The sequence below is a fragment of the Protomyctophum bolini genome, assembly GCF_963924005.1.
Source record: "Protomyctophum bolini genome assembly, chromosome: 11".
Lineage (NCBI taxonomy): Eukaryota > Metazoa > Chordata > Actinopteri > Myctophiformes > Myctophidae > Protomyctophum > Protomyctophum bolini.
Genome location: NC_137872.1, coordinates 16,441,362 through 16,460,738, shown reverse-complemented (window position 1 = coordinate 16,460,738; position 19,377 = coordinate 16,441,362). Strand labels below are relative to the sequence as shown.

Genomic DNA, 19,377 nt, shown 5'->3' with positions numbered 1-19,377 from the left:
AAAGACAGTGACACAAATACTGACTCAATCTGCCTCCCTCACTATTTATACAGTGAGTCGGGTCCACTTCTTGTTTTTTTAACCAGGCCTTGCACAATATAGACCGTTATCTGACACACATATATATGACCCTGGTTCATTATCAGGATATTATGACTGTTATCAGTCACAGCAGGAGTTTCAGGAAATAAAGTGGATTACTCATTACTTTACTGTAAGTCATTAGAATTTTATTGGAAACCTCTAGGTCTAGTTTACTATGAAAACCTGCATTTCATGTCAGTCAGTCACGCCTTGTGTCTGTCAGTCCGTCACGCCTCGTGACACACTCCATACAGTATATGAAGATCACGAGACTGACCTCATCAAACCCTGGATAGCTATATATGGAGAAGACTGCATGGATCATCACCTATATCTGCATATATGGAGCCGGCCAGCAATTCTACATCTACATCATCTAGCATCACGGACACCATGTTGATCTGACCTCATCAAACCCTTAGATCTCCATATATGAACCTTTCCCGGCCAGCCGGGGCGCCTGATGGAGGGGAAAGGAACTGGTCGGAATAACGTGTCCCTTCCACGCGCTACGTCCGGCTGGGGAAATTCCCCTCGGTCAAGTGAAAAGAAGCAGCTTGGACTCCTCATGAATAGATCGAAGGACGCATGAGGTCAGTCCGCTGCCCCCCCAGGTTGGCAGAGGAAGTGTAGCGCCCAGGATTACTTAGATAATTGGCACTGGGTGAAAAGAAAAACTGGGGAACCTTTCCCGGTCCTTGCACAATAGGCTGTAATCTGAACACAATAAGGTGACGCTTCTCAGAGTGCAGGTCTCCACCAGACCAGGTCGCCAATATCAGAGATTAGCTGTTCACAGTGAGAGAGACACAGACAAAAAAATCACTTGTGTGAAGTGAGGGGCGCATGCACTAGCTCGGCCACATGACGTCTTATGTTCTCATTTACTGCCCTAAACAAACATCGTAATTATGAAACCTTGCGTTTTTGACACCTAACCCACAATCCCAGTGACTGTCACGTCAACTCAAATCCCTGTCGCTCACCCCAGGCAAGCCCCCAGGTCATCGTGACCCAGGTGGATGTGTGCACACGCCGATCTGCCCCAGCAGAATGTACTCTGTACATTCAATACATTGCCCCCACTGCCACTCTTAGATCTCCATATATGGAGCTGACCTGTTCTGACATTCCATATCTTGATCTGACCTCATCACATGCACCCTGTACACTCAAGATACGCTCCATATATGGCCAGGGCAAGGTCGCGTCACTGCTTGTGACGTCCTCAGGCGTTAAAATATACCTACTACTGTACCAATCGTAAAAGTACTCAACATGCAGAATGACCCATTTAGTAATCATAATGAGCATCGCGCCTGTCACAGACATGCGCAGAGCAAGTTCAGTCAGGAAACCTCAGAGCAGTCGCTGCCGGCCATTAATTGGGCAGACTCAGTCTCAGCATCACGCTCTCATCCACATGATTCACTCAGCCAATCACACACTCACTCCATCTTCATACCGGCTACATAAACTGGAAGGTTTGCACTCTTCCACCTGCTTGCTTGCTGCTGCTATATCTGCTGCGCTGCTGCTGTATATAAACCTTGCTGCTCACCCTCCTCCACCCACCCCAGCTACCTCCTATCGTTTTGGATCTACTGTTTAGGTACGGGGGATTCGGAGTCCCTATGGCCGGGACTGATGCACTTGATCTTAGTACGTAAAAAGCAGATTCAATTCATCGCCAAACCATAATAAACATATTGCTCATTTATATTCAATAAATATCTATTCCATCCATCCTTGAGTTGTCGTGACTGAATTATTTAACTGTGATTTGTAATACATGAATGTTCGAGTAAATATATTTGCCTCTGAGATGTAGTGGAACAAAGTATACAGTATAGAAAAAAGTACAGTGGCTTATAAAAGCACATATTTACTTTTTTCTGCGCTGGTCAAACTAGACCCTGCCCGTAACTTAAAACAATGTTTGAATCTGAGCTGTAGTTTACAACTTGGGGATTATTTTGTCCCAAGTCTCAATGAGCTTTCACTCTGCCTTTGCCCTTAATTGCTCCCCCTGCCTCTTTGAGCCGTGTCCTCTCTGTGGGCATGCGGTTTGACATTCTAGCACAGTGCTGTCCGTCAGTGCTTGACTTTGTCTAATTGCTCACGATGAGAATAATCAATAGGAGGATGCTGCCTCGTGGAGCGCTGCTGAATCCTAGTGAGCTGCACCGCTGTGGTATAGAGGAGGCACCTTGAATCCATCCTCTCTAGACCACCACCCTAGTCATCAAGGAAATTACATGGAGAAATAGAGATTAATGTCCAATTTATGCTCCGTATACTTTACTGAAAGAAAGAAAGAAAATTTACCAGTTTTCTGTTCATGTAGGGGGAAAGAAAGAAAGAAAGAAAGAAATAAAGAAAGAAAATGTACCAGTTTTCTGTTCATGTAGGGGGAACAATATATTGTGGTGCCCAATGTAACTGTATATATAAACTGGAACCTTCGCCCTTTAAAAATAATACAGTGGTTATTTGAAAATAACGGATATACAAGCTCACAACGGGTCAGCATGCACGCGCCTGTGTGTGTGTTAATTTGGCTGTTCTTAACCCCGGACGGGTATGGTCTAGTAGGTATAGATCTACTCTTTTCGGTTCAAAATACCATCAGAAGAAGAAAGAAAGATGAAACAACACTAGGGGTCTTACAGGCTTATGTCAGTATATTCTGTCTAATTCCCAGCTTTCCTGGGCTAACTTCTACTTCACTGCACAAAGATGTCGCTCAATGAAAATAATTAATTTTTGACTGGAAACACCTGACATGATGCAGTTTCAGTTTAAAATCTATTTTCACGCTTGTGCAAAGACGTAATCATAAATTACACACGTGACTGATGCACATCTCTTCTGACCACTTTCTCTCTGAAGTGCATCTCCACTCCGCTCCCAGCACTGTGGCTACCAGATAGTCCTTCAGAGAGATTAGGTGTCCAGGGAGACTTGTTGACATAGCCTTCTCCATGGATGACTCAGCTTGTCAGGCCTTTATTAGTTTCTAATCCCCATTCTATGGGGATACACAGACTTAAGTAGTTCCCCGTCTGAATACTGGCATGCATTTTAATATTCTTTGCATCTTCTGTTGGTATTGGGACGCGGCGGGTAGTGGAGTGTTGGACGCCAGGGAAATGTAAATGATCTGCCAGCTAATAGAGTTAAACTAACACTCAGGATTTCACTGTGTAGGATGAAAGGAGAAATTAGGTAAAATGTCTGCCAAATATGAAATTTGTGGCATTGACAATGAAGCGGAAATTTACGTCCTATGTAAATATGACGTAAATTTTGTCCCTGCACGTCTCAGTATTTGACAATGACAATAAAAGGAGAAATTGGGTCAAATGTCCGCCAAATATGATTTGTAGGATGACAAGAGCGCCCCTCACTTCACACATTTTTAAGTATTAAAAGCGTCTTAAAGGTTAAAATATTGTCACTTCACGGACATCTGGGGACCCCCCTGAGGATCCCGACCCACAGGATGAGAACCACTTTATGCCAATGACATTTCATTGATTTCATTGTGGTATTGATTATGATTATGACATGTACAGGAAGCATGCTACAGTATAAGTATACATGTGGACGGAGCAAAATGAGGACACCATGGATGTGCGTACAAAGGCAGCATGCAGTGCACATCGTATTGGGCTGTGCACCGACGTTTATTTCAATTAGTCTACGTCTGGAAATTGGACTATTCTTGAATGACATTGTTGTTCCAAATAGTGCTTGAATAGAATGTGTGTGCGTGCATGCGACGTGCGTGCGTGCGTGCGTGTGTGTGTGTGTGTGTGTGTGTGGTAAGTAAAGTTTATTTGTAGATCACCTTTCACAGACAATCACAGTCACAAAGTGCTTAACAACAATAAAAGTAGAACACTGAACACGTCAATAATTAATTAAGACTACAGGACTAGGAATACAGGATTATGTAACAACACAAAATCTGTAATCAAATAGGGCTATGAAACACACACACACACACACACACACACACACACACACACACACACACACACACACACACACACACACACACACACACACACACACACACTCACACACACACAGGCCACATTGCAGAATTGCTTAATGCTATTCAGGTCAAAAGCTATCCCAAAGAGTTCTATTGACCATATGAACACACACCACTGCCATCTTGCCAGCAAGGTGCATGGTAAGTAGGTGCAATTTCCCATTGACAGCCCATTAATCCAAACAGTAAAGAGTGTTGTCAAGTCCTTTAAAGGCTGTAGGCCTGGGAAAAGTCCCAGCCCAGACAATATTGGGAGTCACCTGATAAAGACCTGATTCATCATTAAGTACGCTGACGACTCGGTCGTCGACAGCCTGCTTGATAATGATGAGAACTGTCACAGGCAAGTGGTACACGACTTTCTATCCTGGTGTGACAATGCCTTCTTGCAGCTTAATGTCTCTAAAACAAAAGAGCTATGCATAGACTTTAGAGTTAGACGTTCCCCACAATCCCCCCAGAAGAGTGTTGTCAATGGACAGACTGTAGATATTGTACCCACTACCCAGCTACAAATATCTAGGCACAATTATTGATGACAAGCTGAAAGTCGACCTAAATACTGATGTGATGTATAAAAAAGGTCAACAACGCCTGTACTGTCTAAGGAAATTGGCTAAGTTCAATGTTGACAAGACTCTGATGAAACTGTTTTACAGTGCCTACATCAAGTCCGTAATTTCTTTCTCGATTATCTGTTGGTATGGTAATCTCTGCATCAGAGACAAGAATTCCCTAGGGAAAATTGTAAAAGTGGCCTCTAAAATAATTGGCTCACAAATGAACAGCCTAGACCAGATCTTTAAGAAACATGGTGCTTAACAAAGCCCTGTGTATCCGATCTGATGCTGCTCACCCACTACACGGAGTGCATCCTTCTCCCATCCGCCCTTGTGCCCTTGAGCCCGATGTGCCACAAAAAACAGGCACAAACATTCCTTTGTCCCTGTCTCTATTTGAACACTAAATGCTGCTGTGGGTAGATCAAGGAGATAACCTTATGACCTTACTTTTTACTGGTCTCTAATGTCTATGCACACTCACTTTCTATGACCTATCGGATAGCACTTTAGCGGCTGCACTTTAATGGTTATGTGCACCTTACTTTGGTATCTGCTATGTGAACTGTATTTATTTATTTGTACTGTTTCATTGTTTAATGTACTGTCTATGCTGCAACCCAATTTGCCCTTCAGGGACACTAAATAAACTTGAACCTTATCCTATCTGATTGTATTAAACAATGTCAAACTCACCAACATTGCAGCTGTACGAAAAGCTTGAATTATACTCATCTGCAAAGTGTCAGAGTTTGGAAGCGCTCATATCAGTAAAGCAACCTCCAAAACAGGTGGTATGCATGCAGGGCCGCTGAGTGATATTCAACAAGCACTTTCTCTCTCTCTCTCTACCTCTCATTAGCAGGCAACAGTGCAGCACTAATACTATATATCTCTCTCTTCGTTTCTGGCAAACAGTGCCCCTACTGGTACTAATAGTCATATTTACCATGATGAGTTTTGTTTTTGTATTTACAAAAACAGCACAGACAGTCTGTTTTCTATATTTTAATGGCACTGAAACCATATAACACATAACACTCCAAGACGAAGTTTAAAGGAGGTGATTTTGGAAACCCCCCGGCCGGTCCACCCCAGTAACAAGATGTGCACATGCACACACTACAGTGGTGTAAATGGTAAATGGTACATTTATATAGCGCCTTTATCCAAGGCGCTTTACATAGATTGGGTGAATGTTCACCCATTCATACACCGATGGCAGCGGAAACCATGCAAAGCACATCGGGAGCAATTATGGGTTCAGTGTCTTGCTCAAGGACACTTCGACAGTAACTCTGGGGGAGCCCGGGTTCGAACTGGCAACCTTGCCACTCTAGCCCTGAGCCACCGCCGCCGTTACATGTGCGTGTGACACGCGACAGGCTAACAGCCCACACACCAAGACCCGCCCCTGCTCGATCATGATTGGCGGAAGGCCCCTCTCTATCCTGATTGGATGAAGGCTGGGCCACCTAGCCAAAAACTAAACCTATGGTTTTTTGACCCCCAGGGGTTAACTGGGGTCAGCACACTCTATAGTAGGGAGGATTATCACAACAAAACAAAAAATAAGTGATATTTGAATTAAGTGAAATGAACCTTTAAAGCAATTATAACATCAAAGTTGCAGAGCAGAAATATAATGGTTCGTTGTGTGTACACATAGTGTACAACTATGGTAACTATCGTTGCTGCATCACTGCCTCTTATGGGCGTTCTTTCCTCAATATGGCACCCACATGATACATACAGTATGCCCTAGAGTCAGAGGAAGCATCTACCATTTTATGTCTGTGGTCATGCCTATGTTAACTCAGACCTTTTAGTCCGGGGCCTTATAAAATATAAAATGCCACCCTCTTAAATTCTTAAGATATTTTATGGCCCAAAACTTCAAGATGTAAAGAAGGAAAGCGTTATGCACATCCCAGTTTCAGAATACGGTGCTGGACCCAAAAAGTGACCAAATGATGAAAAAAGTAATTAATGACTTTTTTACCTCCTTCCAGGAGAGTGTCTCCATTTCAGTCACTGCTGGGCTTCTTCAGAGGGAAGGAGAAATTGTCATTCAGAGTAAGGATCCAATGATGCAGGGACACAAAACTAGACGTAGAACCACACTTTTAAAATAATAAACAGAAGTACACCTTCACAGAGGAATTAAAACTGTAACTTATAAAACAACAAACACAACCAACAAGCACCTAACTCACATCAGAACACAGTCCAATTACACCACAGTCTACAGCTGGGTTGCACAGGTGCAACCAGTCTCTCAATCATGCAGGGCCTGCAGTTCACGCTCCAACCACTAGGGTTGAGTGCTTCAACGCTGGAGAGCCTCACTGGGGGCTTGGGGGAAACATCAGGGAGGCAACCCAGGCGGGGCAGAGAGTGTGTCAGGAATGTTCAAGTGGCCACTGAGCTGGTGCAGCACTGACACAGTGCATGGCTAACAACACCACTCCACAGGCATGGCCCATGGGCAACAGCAGCCAGCTCAGTGCCTGACAACAAATGTTACACATCTGACACACAGCTTGCATGCAGGTGACATTGCCGCAGGCCGTGCTGACCATGAGATAGGTATATCCTGGGCTGCTGATGGAGGATGGCAGATGGAGAGAACACAAGGAAGGGCATGAAAACATCATAAGCACCAACATGTTTTACTGCCACACGCCTTAAGAACATTATTGCAAAGACTCAGGGGTAGGCTCACACAGAAGGAACAGGCTAGGGTGACGACAAAGAGGTCTCTGTAGTGAAAATGATTCTGAATCTCCCCATGATTAGCTGATAACACGTTTCTACGTCAACCGCAGCAGTCACAGTACCTGGTGGTCACTACTGTAGGCTATCATAGTGCACCACGGCAGGAACAACACCCCAGTGAGGTATTTCACCCAGTGGGACAGGATGAACATACAACAAGTAGAGAGTGACCATATCCAACCATGCCTCTCTAGTCCCTGTGCCCGATGTTGGCCCAGCTCAGCTGTTGTCCAGGCCATAGTCAAATATGGCCTGTTTGCCATCAACGCCATCTACAGTAGTGTGTGCCAAGAGGCTGAAGAGACCAGCGCGCAGCTACCCAAACTCAAAGTCATAGAAGGCCAATAAGGAAGTTAAGAACCATGAACATATTTACGATTCATCTTTATGTGGAAACGTAAAAATTCAATAAAAAATGTTATTTAAAAAAAACCATGAACATGAAGGCACTAAGGCAGTGGAATGAGGTTTGGAGCCAGCCATGCTAGAAGGATCTTGACCACAGAGTTCCAGAATGGATGCAGATAAGGGTTTGGACTCCAGCAGTGAGTTACGTATTGATGGAGAGCCATGGTGGAGTCGACATCCACCTTTTAATGTGCAACTGTAATGCCCCGTCATATACAGTAGACTTAGCCAAGTAGGCTACATTAGAACCACTTGGCATAATAATGCACCCTTTTCCGACCGCCGTGATGTCACAGAAATGGTGTATTTTCGATTGGGCCTTTTGAAAGGCTTACACAGCTTTCAGGAAGAAACCAAAAATACACATGGAAGACATATGAATAATAGTAAAGTAAAGTAGTAATAGTAAAGTAGGCTACTTGTCCATGGAGTTTAGTTTAACTTTGAATCCACCTAATTTATACAGGTTGACGATAATATTTGCAGTGGAATATTTTTGCAGCATCAATATAACCGGGTGCATATCTTTGGTCCGACATCCTAAGGGCCGATTCATACTCCTATTTTAGAGCCGAAAAAAAGTCAGTTCGGCGCTGTAGGGCCTACAATGTGACGTCATTTGAGGTTCGGGGGCGGGTACCATCCTAAAGTCGCCTCTTTTGTAACCCATTTTTCCCCCCATGCAGTGTCAATTATCTAATGTAATCCTGGGCTCTACACTCCCTCTGCCAACCCGGGGAGAGCAACGGACTGACCTCATACTTCCTTCTATATATGAGGAGTCCAAGACGCTTCTTTTCACCTGACTATAATTGAAAACTAAAAGTCAAAGGAAGCATGGGAATGTTTCCAAAGCATTGCAACTGTTAAAAGTGGGCCCTTGGCCTTCAGGCTTTTCTCATTAAACACTGCCATCTTTCTTCATGACGTGAGTCAATGCTGCCATGTCAGCTTCCACCCACAGGAGGGCTAGTCTCTGTGAAACTGAGTTACACTTTCAGAGCCACTAATGAAGTGGAACTTTTACAGGAGATAATGATCAGTGGAGGAGGGTGGATGACTCATACCGTTCACCATTTCGTGTTCATGTATTGCACTCATATCAGTGGATCACAGCATGTGCTGGCCCACGGTTGTCTCGGGGCAGGCAGCTCACATCTTAGGGCATAGCATTATGTCAAATCCTCATATTTTCTTATTCCCATGTGTATTTGAAACACATGATATTGCCCCTGTGTACTCAAGATTGCACACATGCATGCATACAAGAAATGTATGATTGATCAAACATGCACTACAGTATACTGAGAAGAAGACGGTATAAGTTTGGAAGAACGTTACATTTGGCTTTGACTTGTGCCCCAGTGATGTTACAATTACAGCTTATATTGTTATAGACTACTGTAGGCTGTACAATTAAAATGTAACCACTTTAACCATTAGTTTATACTTCGGCTATTCCGAAATAGCCGATCTACACCGTCAGTGATGCTTTTAAAATATTTTTCTTTTAACACAATCCATCCAGTCCATCCCTGGTACGAAATATGTTTGTCTGTGGCTAAATACATCAATTTGGGGGTGCTTGACATGTTTAAGAAGCACTGGCATACAGGATCTCTTAATTCTACCATGTCATCTACTCATCATCTACATGTGTTTCGTTTGTTCAAAGCTGTAAACTGCAGAGCTGAACTTTCAGGCAATGATTGACAGGGTGTGATCACAGCTTTCGCATGAGGTCATGTTTCTGTTGGATAATGGAATGGGAGGAGCCTCATTTCTACTCTGTGGTGTCACTTGCCAAGAACAATTACCGGTAATCTACATTTTTATGGCCGATATGGCCGATTTTGATATGCTAATCACTCATCTTAAACAGCACCTTTTTACCCCAAGTCCCACCTCTAGGAAGTGTCGGTCGGTAGGGGTTCAAATAATTATTGCAAACAAACATGCTGCACTGTAAAACGGATGTCAGAACGTCAACAACAATTATAAAGGACTTATTTATTTGCAGATGAAGATATCTCCTGACTATACAGTTGCTTTTTGGAAGATCATTTTTCTGCGCATATTTGACTGCAGGTGCCTCCACTGCTGCTGCACTGGCACTATCACTTGTGTAAACTCTGTGTTTATCAATATTGTCTAAGACCTGAGGCTGATTCTACAAATGCCTTCTAAATCAGTATTTATCAATTCAAGATTTTCATAAAATGTTCAAAAATAGCTTGTACAAGCTTGCAGTGCGGCACGAAGTAGATCTGCTATTTGAATAGCAAAAATCTGAAATGATGATGCTTTCCAAGTTTGAATGGGTTAAAACCAACCACCGTTAAGTAAAGCTGTTGTCTGCTGCTATTTAACTGCCTCATTCCACTGCTATTGTAACCTATGCATCTTATCATGTACCGATATGCATATATCACAGCTCATATTATCTGGTCTGTTTTTTGGTTTCTTTCTCTATCTCTTTCCAGCTTTCTTGAAGTTGCAATAATGGAGCTTCTACGACAAAGACTTTCAACAACAAAAAATGAACACCTATAAACCTGTAGCCTCGGAAACCCAGACGTTTTTATGTCAACCTGTGAAGTGTGATGTGTCAATAAAGTGTTGTTGAAGCCATAGAGACCATGGAGAGAGTCACTAAATACTTTGAAAATGTAAATCATTTGAATGTCAGGATATAGCTTCATGTTATAATATACGTCTATCTCCCATTTTCTGTTCAAAGATGTTTCGGGCCGGCAAATTTGAAAAAGCGGTACTTACTTCCATTGTTCTGCTGTTTTTGAGAAACCACCTTGCAGTAGCTAAAGCACAGAAAATTACCCCTATTATCTGTTTTCTCTTGTTTCTGTGACTGTTGCTGGTGGCACTCTAGTACCCACATGAAAGCAGAATGTGTCATCTGCGTCTCACTGCCATATTGACAAGACAGGACTTCATGTCTGTGGGTAACCATGCAGGGATGCTGTTGTCATCTGTAATGGTTGATGTGAGAACAAAGGACCTTTTCCGTTGCTTGAGCAGCAGAACTAGGCCACTTAAACACCACTCAGACGGATTGGTGCAGGTGATACCTTAGTTCTAGGACCAATAACTATAAGAACAGAATGACATCACACTTTCGGACTCTTCATCACAGCCTAATTCTTGTGAGTTTTGTTTTTTTAAGTGTAAAAAAAATATTATTACGTGTCAAGCTTTTATACTTAACACTGTGATCATAATTATATTGAGGAGGAAAGGACAACCGTGGCAAGAAGTAAACCATCTATAAAGGCTACTCTGGATATACCTATTCTTTGACTGTCCAACTCATCTCTGTCTTGGTTTCTTAATCATCATCAGTACCACTTATCTCCAACCATGTCTCATTCTCTCATTAAATATTCAATCTGCCTTATTCATGCTCCATCGTGCGTGCGTGTATCAATCAGGCGTAAGGTTCCTTGTCTGCAACTACTGTTCTTCACTACTTCATCATCATTCTAATTCTGTTATGAGCCGGTTGATCGTTATAATATACTGTAAGATGAATCATCAGGGTTCTACCATGTATTATCTGCTGTATTATCTGATTTTGATGGCTGTTACAAGAATAAATGAGAGCATCTGACAATTTTTATGGTTATTTATTGATTTAGGATCCCCATTTGTTTCCTCAACTGTCCAAACAAAATACATTTCAAGACATTCAAACGTCAGATTATAAGAAACAATAATAAGAAAATAAGTAGTTCTCTCACATTCATAATGTCGCCTCAACAGTAAATAATGAAAATAAATACTAAAGTTTAAAGGCCATATAAGTATCTAGAAATGCCCAATACATCAACGTTCACATAAATAATATAAAACTGATTTATTTCCCCCCCCCCCCTTTCTTTTCCTTTTTTTTAACCGATTTTTACAGGTAATCTGGCTTAATATAGTAGTAGTAGTAGTTTGTTTCAGTGTCACATCAAAGGAATGTGACACCTCGCACAAAGGCATGTCTGTCTTGGTGTCATAATAATGTCACTGGTGTGTGTTAGCTGTGAAAACAAGTATCGGTACCTCGTTGCTGTCGGGAAGAAACCACCTAAATCCCTTTTTGATTGTTTTTGAATAAACCAGTGCTATTGGACACCCTTTTTGGAGTTAAAGTATAGGAGTTAAAACCTATACTTAAAAGGCAGTCCCCCAGGGTTTTATACTAGGTCCCCTCTTTTTTCCCCTCTACACTAAATATCTTCACCTAGCCAATCTGCAATGGGTTTGTGCTTGTTATTTTTGTTGAATGTTTTCCCCCAGGATCAGGATGCTAGGATTCATGTGGTTGAGACCTACATTAAATGTTTCTTATATACTGGACCAGTCTCCTTTACAGCCTCATCCATGCATCCCAATTGGTATGGCCATTAGGCTTAGCAGATAGGTGAGCAGCTCTCTTTTGAGTGAGTTAAGCTCTTTTTGAATTAGACCAAACTGCTGGACAGTAAATCGAGGTGGGATAAGACTTAAGAATGTATTGCTTTGTTTTTTGTACCGGTACTGATGATAGAACTCACTACTCATTTTGGCAGCCTGACTTAGTTGGACACCAGTTTTGTGTGAAAATAGCCGATCCCCAAGATCAGAAGCACACTACAGTACAGTATGTGTAGCCTACACTGTGTCAGGATACAAAGTTCTTAAGATGTTTAATTTTTATCAGTGATACTATTAATCATTTACCAAACACCACTTTGATCTGGAAACTGGGTTCGGCATCTTGTATTCCAAAACCTGTCCCCTTCCTCGACTGTGACTGTTGACTTGATGATGACATTGGCAATGTGGCGCGTTTTGCTCCTACCTAAAAATACAGTTTGTGAAATACAAACAAAACAAAAATTAGCAGAAAGAAGAACTGTCCAATTGTCTCACGGTCCGTCCAGTTGTCAGTTTGAAAGACGGATCTTAGCTGTCCTTGGTAAAGAACACCAGGCGTACGGAGTAGACGGCGTCCACGGTGTAAACAATGAAATTGACAATGGTCATGAAGGTCACCACTAGCAGTTCATCCCAGGGACAGAATCGGATACATTGGGCAGGTCTTGTGTTGTTCTTGAAGCTGTAGAATGGCCATATCACCATTGTGGTCGTGTACATCACCGCCGCCACAACATTGTAAATAGTCGCCAATTTGTCAAAGGAGAACGGGAAAAATGAGCGCAGCTCTCCGATAGTCAGCAGAACGATGAGGAGGGCAAAGATGAAGCACAGGGAGTAGACGGCGACGCACCACTGGAGCGCCGGCGACGAGGAGTAGTGGTTTGGTTCCAGCGACGTGAAGATAATGCAGGCCACGAACGTCTCCAGGATCTTCAGGAGCCCCGGCACCGTGGAGAGAAAGCCGCTGACCTGCCCAGTGGGGCGAAGACGGGCCAGGGCCACTATGGCCGCATACGTGCCAAAACAAAACCAGGACACGACCGTGGCGCCGATCTGGCGGTAGCAGGTCTTGCAGGTGAAGAAGGTGGGATAGATGATGGAGGCGGCCAGGCATAGGAGGGCCGCCAGCATGGCAAAGGCTGTGGTGAAGTCGTCCCAGGAGATGGGCACTTTGGCACTGAGGGTGGTGAACTCCAGGACGAGGATGAGGAGGGTGAAGAAGCAGCAGAAACACCAGGTGAACATGCACCAGGCCCAGTAGGAGGACTGCAGGTATCCCGCCGACGCCACCAGGCTCAGAGACAGACAAGTGAGGACGGCCGCCACGATGCGCAAGATGCCCTCGGGCTGGGTGAGTGAGCGCACGTCCACGTGCACCATGATGAGATGGGATTGGTGAGGAATGAGACTCACCTTGATGTGACTCTCACACGGCGCACGCTTCTTCTGTGTCTATATGGTTCAGAGTTCCAAATGTTAAAAGTTTCAGAACTTCGATGATTCCATTCGACGGTCTCCAGGAATCTTTACGGTATCTGCCATGCCGTTCAGTAGACACCTTGGGACCTTGTTTCCTCTCTTCCTTTCCCTCCGCTCGTGCTCTTCTTGCTATGCATGCCCCCTCGGCAAACTGCCAGGACCTTTTGAGGAACTGACCCCGTGCTTGAGAACTTGAGAAGTGGAACAGGTTAGTTTTAAGGCTGAATTCCACACAACTAAGCATTCCATGTAGACTAAAGGGCCTAAAACAGGTGTGTTCTGTGAGTGAAACACTCAGGTGTGTTCAAACAGAGCATCCTGTGTGTTTCTCTGGGCTTATCTGTGCAGTTTATGATCCTCGCTTCAAGTCCCTGATTGGACGCTGGAAGGCCGTTATCATGCTCAGTTCACACAAGCACTGGACTCTGTTCCCAAGCCATGAACTGCTTTAAGATGCTAATCTCAATCTCCATCCAATGCCTCAAGCATAGGTCTCCTCCCATGCAAGGGAGGACTCATTTACTGTATACTAACAGTCTGTGTTATTATTACATTACTGACATTAGGGTGTCTGGACAAGAGGGGGCACAAGTAGCCTACACCAGACTATAGGACAAGGTAGCCAATATGAAGAATCCACACAAAGTGAAACAGCCAAACAGGGAGTGGGGATGATTTATAGAAGGGAAGGAATGTAAAGGGAAGGAGGGTACAGCAGGGTTGTTTCCACTGATAAGCAATATGATATCGTATGATGATAACTGATATGCGGTTATTGATTTATTTATGTTTTATTGTTAATATGCCTGTAGGGCAACATTAATGATGCATTATTCGTTGATTCGTTGTGTGAGAAATGTATAGGGCTTTAAAAAATCTCCAAATCACCATGAACATAGAGCACAGCACACTGTCTACGTTAATAATAATGACAATAACAATCTGGAAATGAAATGTAAACTAAACTTTTGCTGTTTATTACAGTTAATTTATTGTAAACTGTTTGGATCACTTCATCATACATTAGTTTTACTTGACGGTGATCACATGATGTCCACCTAACGTGACAGTGAGGTTGACTGTTTGTGGAGTGTAACCAATAACCATGGTCCAGGACCCCACCTCCTCCTCCTACACATTCCATCCTAATGGCTACACTACACACACACACACACAGACACGCCTTGTCAAACACACCGGGACAAAGAGTGACAATGTACAGGCACAACTACACAGTTTCACACCAATGTACTCCGCCTGGCCAAAAGGCATGGACGTCACACACGTGGACATTTCATCAAAATGTCATGCAGATCAGTACAACTGATATAGGCATTCCATCCTGATTGGCTAAGTTTGCAGGAGTGGCCCGTTGTGAACAAAATGCGTCAGATTGCGGTGAAACATTGCAATCACATTTGCACAGATCACTCATAGCATCTCTGAGGATAGAATTCTGGATGAGCAGGACATGTGCAGCATTTTGTACAAAACGGGCCACTCCTGAAAACTTTGGAAGACAATCTTAGCCAATCAGTGTAGAATCTGAGAAATCTCAGACTCGTCTTGATCACATGACTACAGAGATCATGTGTACCGATTTGCGTGAGATTTGGATGAAATCTGTGCGACTAACATAAACAATGTGTTTTGCAGAAATCGACCTCATGGTGGCGCTACAACCGGCAGATGTGGAGGGATTCAGGGAAAATGTTTTTCCATGGCCTCTAGGGAGTGCACATAAATAAGTTGTATACAGATCGATGCAGTTATAGGTAAAAACAGGAATTGCCCTGTTATAGCGCCACCGTGAGGCTGATTTGGCAAAGAATGTGTGGCATGTCGGTCTCGGCCTAGTGCAAATCTGCGTGTATAATTTCACGGAAATTGCACACTGTGTTTGTGATTTGTGGCATTTTGTTCGAAACGGACCAATCATTTGAGCTTTGGAAGCCAATCTTAGCCAATCAGGATGGAAGATGGGAAATGATGCAGATCCGTGTTGATTACATGACTATGGAGATAGTGTATACCGAATTGTGTGATGTATGGATAAAATGTGTACGAGTAATCTAGGCTGTTGAGGAATATTTGGGGCAGAGGTTCATCGTTGGCATCCAGGGAGTGTGTGTGCAAAGTTTGGCATGGATCGGGTGCCGGAGATTAGCTGGTAACGGACGGACGGACGGAAGGAAGGAAGGACGGACGGTCACACACACACACACACACACACACACACACGGACGGAGTGCAAAACATACTCTCTCCCCATGCCTTCGGCCTGGTGGAGACAATAAAGGCGAAAGCCCAAAAAAAAGAAACATTGAAAAAAAAAAAGCATGCAAACCTGCGACCTATTCTGAACCGACTGAACGGACGAAAAAAGACAACTTGACAGAATAAACACTATCCACAATGTAAGCAATGAGGTTGAAACAGGTCATGGCGGTGACCACCACCACCAGATCGCCTGGACTTGAAGTGTACTTGAACCAGTAATAGGGCCAGATCACCACAGCAGTCATGTACATCATCACAGCTAGGACGTTGCAGCCGGTCAGAACTTTTTCAAAGGGAGCGGGGAAGAGAGTCAGCAGACGGCCGATGGTGAAGATGATGAAGAGAAGGGCGACAATGAAGCAGATAGAGTAGACGGCTATGCACCACTGAATCCCTGGGTTTGTGTATTTGTAGGAGCCCAGACACATGAAGATAATGCAGGCCACGAACGCCTCCAGAACTTTGAGGAGGCCTGGGACTGTGGACAGGAAGCCACTGATCTCTCCAGGTTTGGCGCGGGTCAGCCCCACCTCTGTGGCGTACAGGATGAAGGCGATCCAGGAAGTAACTGTGGCTCCAATGGGCCTCCCACAGGAAGAGCAGGTAAAGAATCTGGGGTAGATGATGGAGGCTGCCAGCATCTGGTTGAATGAAAGGTCATGAGATCATATAAAATGGAAGTGGTGTTTAGAAAGTACTATTACTAATTATTTACTTAATTACTGTACCCGTTACTTGGAGGTACTTTTACTTGGATTATTTCCATTTGTCACTAGACTTTATTCTCTGTGACATTTCACAGGCAAATATTGTACTTAATTATTTACTTTGCCGATTTAGATTAAAACCCTAGTATGTAATAGCTATTCAGAAATGACTAGTAGAACTGCTATTTTTGAAAGAAAAAACTACAAAAATTCCCTCTTCTTTTTTTAAACATGACTTGTTATTTGACTACAGTGTGGCTATCCCCCTCCCCCAACCATCCAACAGCATCAACCCACCATAAGGGTGGCCAGCATGGAGAAAGCAGAAGTGAAGTCATTCCAGGAGATGGGAATCTTAGAATGGAGTGCAGTGAACTCCAGCCCCAGGATGAGCAGGGTGACACAGAAGCAGAAGCACCAGGTGAACATGCACCACGTCCAGAAGGAGCTGGAGAAGTGTCCCACTGACCCCACCAGGCTGAAAGAGATGCAGGTGAAGAGCAACTCCAGGAGCCTCACGATGCCCACTGGCACTGTCAGCGTGCCAACGTCCAGTGTAACCATGGTGATGGCGATATCTGGTAGACAGTGTAAGTTTGCCTTCTTTCTTTTAGAATTCCCCAGCGAGTTGTTGCCGCCGTTTTGTCTCCTCAGTATTGATCAGAGAGGACTACACCGGTGCACCCTTGCGATTTAATTCTCCCTTCTTGATCTTTCAGTTATTTGAATGAACAAGAACATTTGCTTTCTCTGGCTGAGGTCTGCCCTTCTGTTATAGGTGTGTCCAATGCACATTTATAATAACATGCCACTCCCTTCGCCTACGCAACCTTATCAGTACGTCTTTCTCTCTGTGTGTGTGTGTGTGTGTGTGTGTGTGTGTGCGCGCGTGTGTGTGTGTGTGTGTGTGTGTGTTTTCGTTGAGGGGGATGTTGACTGTTGACTTCTGTAGTGTAAACATGCAGTTTTAAGGGTGATGCACGTTCAATAAAACTAAAAGGCAGTTGAATCATAAACATTCATCATGTAACAGGAAGTAAATTGCAACATCAGGCCTGTTCATCTATTGCACTACTGTACCTTTTCCTATTAGTCCAGTTACTCCAGTAGCTCCATTAATGGAGGTCAACTCTGCAAATGTGTCACATGAGGCTACTAGTGTGATTGTCACTTTGCTAGAGGAAATATAAGGGCAGGAGGATTTTTGTATCAAAGGTCAAATTAGGCTTTGTGTTTGCGGCTTTGGGGGAACGTATAACCAATTAGGCTGACCAATTGAAACAATTTGAAACCCCATTATCTGTTGCACTATTGAATAACAGGGCTCTATTGGCCCCACACACACACACACATATACAATTTCTATCTTACATTTCAAAACCACTCTCTCTGTATGCTGTGAAGCAGAAAGAACAGGCAGTGCAGGTGAATCATTCACTGGTCATTGTAATGACTGCTATGGCTTTTTTATTGATTCGCAAACATTCGAAGCGGGTGAATGAACAGTGGATCAGAGTTACCATGAGAGTATTCAGGACAGCGTATAGCAAGCTATAGTAATATTAATGCTCTAACATTGCCAGGTTCTACACAGGTTTTAGAATCCTAAACATCCGCTCCCAACAAAGGCAAGGTCAAGGAATTAAGCACAATTTACAAGTAAACTCACAAACACAATAATCAACTTGTATGGATCCATTGTGTGGTCAATTGGGACACCATTAATTAAAGGTGTATACTATACATTCCACAAGCTAGTTCTATACAATTTGAATTCCACATCACACCACAGAGTCCCCCACTCACGACCTCCTGCTCCCAGTCAAACACAGGCTCAATGAATATCCCATCCTTAGCACCTACAAGGCCCCACCTCTCTGAACCCCTATACCTTATTATTATTATTATTAAGCCCCTTTCATTAGCCTACTAGTAGTCCTCTATCAGCCATGTTATTCTAGCCAGTACAGTAAACGACTCAAACAGCTTCCATATATGGTATGCTGATGTTTAGGATTGCTGACCACCATAGGTTCTCAAATTAAAGAGTTGTGAACATCAAAGGATTAATTTAACATGTGACTGGTTTATACTTTTCCCATTTTCCAACAACCATAGTGACGTAACAATAACAACCATGTGTAACCCCGCTAATAAATATTTGATACAGGACCCAAGATTGATGGTACAAAATTAACAATTATTTTATTTATAAAAACAAGTTACAAAATGACTTTATTTGCATAGCAAAATTGTTAAAAGTGTTTGAGATGACACTGGGAATGGGGAGAATGGTTATTAAAACAAAACAAACTAACAAATCAAAAGAGCGGTCCTTCATAGGGGCCGCTTGTTCAACATGGACCTATAAGCAATGACAACCAAAGTTCAGTACACACAGATGTTATCAGAAGAGCATGGACCTATATGCCAACCCTGTCAACACTAAACAGTCAACAATATGCAAATCAATAAAAAGGATCCCCAAACAAATATAGCTCTCAAGATAAACACATGAACCCTCTCACAATGAGTCACACAGGAAAACAACCAGGCCTCTGTCTCCACCTGTAGCTGTTATGAAATCACA

General features: G+C 43.3%; 1 protein-coding gene across 1 annotated transcript; it reads right to left on the bottom strand.

The window, feature by feature from the left end:
- Positions 1-12,846: 12,846 nt before the first annotated feature.
- LOC308323312 (uncharacterized protein) lies at positions 12,847-17,351 on the bottom strand (the record flags this gene model as incomplete). Its single annotated transcript, XM_080775033.1, has 3 exons — positions 12,847-13,773; positions 16,170-16,721; positions 17,085-17,351. 3 exons carry the CDS (start codon positions 17,349-17,351, stop codon positions 12,847-12,849), a joined length of 1,746 nt encoding a protein of 581 aa, XP_080631159.1.
- Between the last annotated feature and the right edge of the window lie 2,026 nt (positions 17,352-19,377).